The sequence below is a fragment of the Contarinia nasturtii genome, unplaced genomic scaffold, assembly GCF_009176525.2.
Source record: "Contarinia nasturtii isolate CC-2019 unplaced genomic scaffold, AAFC_CNas_1.1 Cnas_scaffold_5522, whole genome shotgun sequence".
In the NCBI taxonomy this organism is placed as follows: domain Eukaryota; kingdom Metazoa; phylum Arthropoda; class Insecta; order Diptera; family Cecidomyiidae; genus Contarinia; species Contarinia nasturtii.
This window is the reverse complement of record NW_022202793.1, coordinates 1-6254: the sequence shown is the minus strand read 5'-3', so window position 1 is coordinate 6254 and position 6254 is coordinate 1. Positions and strand designations below refer to the sequence as shown.

The following is a 6254-nucleotide window of genomic DNA, read 5'->3' as shown; positions in this document are numbered from 1 at the left end:
TAATCACAGAATGTTTCAAAAAGATCAAAAACAACTACGCAAAATTGCGCACAGACAGATATACCAAATATTTTTTATAGGAAAATCATATTAAATTTTCAAAATGCGGAATTTTTCGAAAAGATTGATCGATTTTGACGGTTAGGGGGTCGTTGGAAAGGTATTGAGCTCTAGAATTCGAATATCGATGTTTCAGGGGTCGTCGACCTCATTTAGTGCCATCTATGGCCATAAAACTGTATTTTGACCCTTTTCTTGAAAGGACCATATTTTGAAGACAGGTGGACCGATTTTCGAACTTTTATATTTTTTCTTGATCTATGGCCCAATGGCTTCCCAACCATACACCAATCGCGGCTAAAGGCCTTCCAGGCTAGAATTTGGAAATTACGTGTATATATAGCAAGTCGACTTTTCAACACACTAAGGTGGTTTCGTCACTCGCGCGAACTGCAGTCCGCTGTGATTTTCCAGCAATAAATTAACAAAGTAAACGAAGCCAATGAGCCCCATAAAGAACATGTTTATTTGTATTGTGGACGATATTTATGATTTTCTTATGTTAACTGTTGAATGGAAACTTTGGTTTCGGTTGTGAAGATTTATTGTAGTGAAATAAATTGGTCGAAATTGGTCATAAAAAGAAGTCTAAACTTTACAAAAATTATACGAAAAATCAGGCTTTTATCACATAAACGCACGATATAATGAATAATGTATTAAACCTGGAACATACCTAATTCGTGACTTAAACATTGTATATGTTCAATGAGAATTTTTGGCCACGTTAAACGCAAGAACGTAATATTTTACTTATTATCTAATTTGAACTACAAAAATTATTTTATTTTTTTAATTTATTCAATGGAAATAATTACATCACAAGACATTTAATTTCCTTCAATTTTTATCATGTGTATTGATTTTTTGCGTCAATATTGTATTTTCGTGTTAATAAAATTATTTTATTGTATTTAATTACATTGTTCCTTTCAGCAATAAATTAACAAAGTAAACGAACCCAATGAGTCCATGGTATGAGACAAAAAAAGAACTTTTATATTGTAGTTTTATTTGTATTGTATATTAACTTCAGTTTCCATCGTGAACGTTTGGTGGGATTAGGGTGGAATAACAGTCTCTGACCAATTATTCCATGTTTGTATGATTTCGTAGATTTTATTGCCAGGACTTGTTGTTTGAATCAATTGTCGATGTCCGTATAGATAATAACTTTTATCAATTTTGCCCAATTTCACACCAACTTCAATTAATTGCTGCGCTGCAATCAAAGAACGTTCGGGCGGCGCATTTTCACGAAAAGTACCAATGAATGCAATACAAATGCTTCTTTTATTATAAATGCGACTGTGCGCACCTGTGTAATCCCATCCTCGACCCACATAAACGGAACCATCACCACCAATTAGGAAATTGTAGCCAATATCATCCCAACCTTTCATTTCAATATGATCGGCTTGGAAAGATCGAACGATTTCGGAGCACTCTCTCTAAACAATTTGAAAAATAATAAAACTATAACAAAATTATTGACTAGATGTGTTTGTTGATCTTACATGAGTGGTAGCACACTTTCCCATTGTATATGCAATGATTACTCGAATTGCGGGCAACTCCAAGCGTTCCAGTTCTCTTTGCGGTGGTAATGCAAACCATTCATTTCGTTTAACAATACGCAATGGTCCAGCCGTTTCCGTTGTAAATACTGTAATTCATTTGGAACATATTTTAGTGTTCTTTTTTTTCACTTTGAATTTAAATGTAATTCCTACCTGGTCGATTTAAAATTTCAACATGTTGCCTTGCAATATTATTGGTTACTTGACTTTGATTTTGATTGGTCACATGAATGGTAACTGGTCCATGATAGTTGATTCTGTTACCAAAAGTGACATCACTTGAATTGTTTACCTGAACATATCCAATGTTTGGTATTTGTGGCTCTATTTCAATTGTTTCATTTCCAATAACAAGTGACTCACTTTCATCCGTCGAACTGGTGTCATCAATCATGTTTGCAGATTGAGTAGCAAGATTTAGATCCATATCATTGTTTCTGCGACTTTCTTCAGAAACACTGTGGTATTGAATATTAGCATCTGTGTCCACAGTAGTGTTTTCGTATTTTTAGATATTTACATTTGATTCGGCCTGTATTGTTGTAATCTGACTCAGATCAACGCGATTTTTGTTTATTTTTGAGTTCGAATTTTGCTGACCCATCTCCCGCTAATTTTTTTCGCGATTATAAATCATCAAATGTTTATACAAAAACTGATTTTGTTAAAATGTTGTGCTCTTATTTCATTCTTCCTTCTTTCACGACATTTACTCGAGAATATATGTAAACGCTATAGTGTGAGTCACTATTTATCTAAACATATACTGCTAATTTAACTAGATTCTAAACTGACGGTTTTGTTCTAAAGATTGTGGTTTCTAAATTAAAACGTCATTTGTGTTTTACATTTTAAATCTCATACCTGGAAATGAACATTTTATATTTTAATCAAAATTATTACGAAAAATAATATTTTGAGAAAAACTTTGACTAAATAATTTACAATTTAATTATTTTGAATTTTTGCCCAAATATCGAGACAATAAAATACACGATTATAATGGTGATTATCTTTCTTTTATAAAAAAAAATGAGTGTGAGTGTTTCATATTTTGGTGTACAAAGCGAATAAAGCGGAATAAAGAACAGAGAAGAAACTAAAAATATGAATTCAAATTAAGAAAAATGAAATAGAATGTCTGTATATGCACATACAATGCCATCTGCATGTGGTTATCGCACTTAGATTAAAATGCTGTTTGTCATTTCGTTGACAATTCAATAGATTTGTAATGAGAGATCGACAGTGGCGCACCATGCGTCAAAAATACTCCATGTTAATTTTTTTGGTAATGGCGACCAAACATCAATACTGTGAGGGAAAAAAAATTGTGTCTTCTTTTGTTTACGTATCATTTTCTATGGAATTATTAAATTAGCCATTGAAAAACGTAGTATTGTTTGATGTAAAATCGATTCTTGTATATGTTAACGATTGAATAAAAACATTTTCAGCGTGAATGCAAGTGAAAAAATCGCTAAAAATTTACAGAAATAATAAATTTGTGTGTATTGTTTGTGGTTGACTATGTTCAAGTGTTGATGCATGTTGAAAATACTTTGCAATTAGAAAGTAATTGATTGAGTTTGTAAACAATTAAATTTGATTATTCATTTAACGGAGTGAAATCATCCCATAAAATTTCATTAAATTGTGAACAATTGAACACAATGGAAGTTGATGTTAAAACACTCGAACTTGATAAAATATGTCGCGTTTGTTTGACAGTTAAAAAAGATATGCGACCATTATTTGGTGAAATGGTTGCGGAAATGCTAATGGAATGCACACGAGTACAGGTAAATGTCGGAAAATTATTTTGACCTTCTGAACTTTGAAATTGAATAAAGAATTTTATTTATTTTTTATTCTTTTCATACAGCTTGATAACACCGACGGCTGGCCGGATAAGATTTGTATTCAGTGTGTGCATCAAGTGAGCCGATGTCATGCATTTAAAAAGCGTGTTGAAAATTCCGATAAGGAGCTGAGACAGTATATCAAAGGTATCACTGTGATTGTCGAAGAGCCACTAACACAAATGGAAATCCATCCGGCGCAAACGCATCAAGTGATCAAAGATTCAGGAACGCGACAAGAAATCCATATAACACGACACGATCTACAAAATGATATTCATAATCATGTGCAACATGCAAATGTTACGATACAACAACCACAAACGCATACACAACAGCCGACAACACAACAAATTGTAACAACAACACACCAACCACAGCAAATGATCATCACCAATGGACAATTGCATAATGCGCAAATCATTAATGCGGCTGGCCAAATTGTTGCCACCGCACCAATTCAATCGGCTCTAGCCACGGCACAACTTCAAGGCCAAATTTGTCAACTAGTTCAAACGAGTGAGTATGACATTCGATTATTTGTACTCTGTATTTCGTTCATATAGTGCGCAATGTGTGCACTCATTTTGAAATAACTAAACCTTTATGTGATTGTCATCCAGGTAATGGGACAGTGCAAATGATACAACAAAATGGTCAACCAGCGCAAGTAGTTCAAATTCAGCGAACGAGTGATGATCGATGTGAAATTATTGTACAACCCACCGAAATTCAAACTGATACAACAACATATTATACTGAAGATGGTTCGAATTAGATTTTCTATTTTCATTTTGATTGGTTTTTTTTCAAACTAATTCATCGTTAATCATATTTTCAGATGAGATATTCTCAGTAACAACACAAATGCAACAGGAAGAAATCGAACATGTTGAAGAAGTCGAACAACAATCACAATCGGATCAAATACAAAGCACAACCGTTTGTTTGGACGAAGCCACCATTATCGAACAAGACGAAGAAGAATATGAGGAAGAAGAGCTCGAAGAAGAGGAAGACGGTGTATTCACGCTCGAATTGTCCGAAGGTTCAGAGTGTGAAGACAAAGAATATTTAGGTGGATGTTTCTTCTTAATAACATTTCTTACGTATCTATTTCAAAGCGGTGCGGCATCTACCTCAACTGATATTAATCCAAATTACATTTTTATTCGTATACAGCCGAATTTGTTAGTGCCCAAACTTCGTGTCCGTATCCAGGGCTTTTTGTGTGCAATCTGTGTCGAAAGGAGTTTAAGCATAGTAAATGGCTACAAACTCATATGAAATCCCATTCAAACTGGATCAAGGTAGCTTAGTGCTTTTTATGCCATACGTAAAAACAAAAAAAACGTCAAATAATCATATGTGACTTGTCACATTTTCTCAGGCTAACTGTAAGAAGCAACCACAATGTGAGATTTGCTTTCGAAGCTTTAAAGGACCAGGAATGCTTAAAATGCATATGAAAACTCATGAGGTACATTTTGTTAAAAATGTTCACAAACTTTTCAATGGGGTATTTAATTTTTTTGGGTTTCATTTTATTTGTGTCTGCGTAGAAAACACCGGGAAAAATTCCAATTTGTAAAGTGTGTAACAAAGAGTTTAAGTCGCGTACAATCCTATACAGACATCGTCAGACGCACATGGAAAAGCTGATTCAGTGCGGATCATGTCACAAAATGTTCAGCACTGTTAGTCAAATTCAATCCCATCAAGCAAAACTCAAGCACGAGAAAATCTTCAAATGTTCTCCATGCTTAATTACCTTCACATCAGTCAATGACTTAAAGGTATAATATCCATTTAACCATCGGTTTAAATTAATCACAAAAATCTAATGCTAATATACTCATACAATTTATTATCACATTTAGACTCATTTACAAACACACGTGAATTCAAAAGAGAAAAAGAACGGAACATAATTCATAGATTTTGATTCGCTGGTCGACAATGGGTTAAACAGTCATCAAAGCCTAGTTAATTTTTCCTGTATAATTTAATGTTTTTAAAAAGATACAAACGGTTTTTTTCTTTCAATTGAGATGAAAACAATTTAATAAATTTCGGTACAAAATCTATTGATGACACATTGAACTGGGTTTCAATTATGCCCATGCAACAAGTTAAAAATCAAATTGTGTTGATTATTTGAGGAAAGAGAAAGTATGTTATCAAATCTCATGTGTTATTAATTAATATGTTTAAGAAAGTGTTTTAAAATAAGTTGGTTTTCTTTAACTTTTTTTTGCAATATATTCATTTAATCACACTGTGAGACGAATATGTAAATTTCGAAATGATAGCGCAACATCAAAACATGAGCAACCACTCTCACATGCAATTTGAATTAAAATAATTATTCTATGCGATAATTGTAGTGTAATAAAATTTAGTAAAGTTCATCATGACTCAATAGCATGTGCATGTTGATGATTGCATTCTGCAAGGACAAAAGATAGGCATCATGAAATTTTTGCTGTTTTTACAGTTAACGTAGTGCATCGGTTAACTCAAACATTGTGAATTGTGTGATAAAAAAAGAACTGTTCTCAGCTGAAATTTATGAATGTTCTATCCATGGAGAATACAGTTGATACTATCGGTATATTTACAAGTTTATGCACCAGCTTATTGTCTTATTGTTTTGATTTTTACTCTATCCCAGCAAACAATTGATAGGGCAAATGCATCCATTGTGAAGCACATATTGACGGTCGTTTTCGGGGTTAGATTCGTGTGTAGT

General features: G+C 33.2%; 2 protein-coding genes across 2 annotated transcripts; one reads left to right on the top strand and one right to left on the bottom strand.

The window, feature by feature from the left end:
- Window positions 1–1109: 1109 nt before the first annotated feature.
- On the bottom strand, window positions 1110–2091 carry LOC116351481 (peptidoglycan recognition protein 1-like). Its single transcript, XM_031783583.1, has 3 exons — window positions 1794–2091; window positions 1578–1726; window positions 1110–1511 (listed from the first exon to the last, which is right to left on the bottom strand). The coding sequence occupies exons 1-3, from the start codon at window positions 2065–2067 to the stop codon at window positions 1122–1124; spliced, it is 813 nt and encodes a 270-aa protein (XP_031639443.1). The 5' UTR covers window positions 2068–2091; the 3' UTR covers window positions 1110–1121.
- An 895-nt stretch (window positions 2092–2986) lies between these two features.
- Window positions 2987–5600, top strand: LOC116351480 (zinc finger protein 236). The gene is made up of 8 exons (XM_031783582.1): window positions 2987–3442; window positions 3526–4021; window positions 4126–4269; window positions 4344–4580; window positions 4685–4812; window positions 4893–4982; window positions 5065–5298; window positions 5383–5600. The coding sequence occupies exons 1-8, from the start codon at window positions 3314–3316 to the stop codon at window positions 5431–5433; spliced, it is 1509 nt and encodes a 502-aa protein (XP_031639442.1). The 5' UTR covers window positions 2987–3313; the 3' UTR covers window positions 5434–5600.
- Window positions 5601–6254: the final 654 nt, after the last annotated feature.

Excerpts from the sequence above, each read along its gene's own strand:
- LOC116351481 (XM_031783583.1), bottom strand. The coding sequence starts at position 2,067 with ATGGATCTAAATCTTGCTACTCAATCTGCAAACATGATTGATGACACC. Across the intron at positions 1,727-1,793 it reads TGAAATTTTAAATCGACCAG|TATTTACAACGGAAACGGCT; the intron begins GTAGGAATTACA and ends AATGAATTACAG. Across the intron at positions 1,512-1,577 it reads GAAAGTGTGCTACCACTCAT|AGAGAGTGCTCCGAAATCGT; the intron begins GTAAGATCAACA and ends CAAATTGTTTAG.
- LOC116351480 (XM_031783582.1), top strand. The coding sequence starts at position 3,314 with ATGGAAGTTGATGTTAAAACACTCGAACTTGATAAAATATGTCGCGTT. Across the intron at positions 4,581-4,684 it reads TGAAGACAAAGAATATTTAG|CCGAATTTGTTAGTGCCCAA; the intron begins GTGGATGTTTCT and ends ATTCGTATACAG. Across the intron at positions 5,299-5,382 it reads CATCAGTCAATGACTTAAAG|ACTCATTTACAAACACACGT; the intron begins GTATAATATCCA and ends TATCACATTTAG.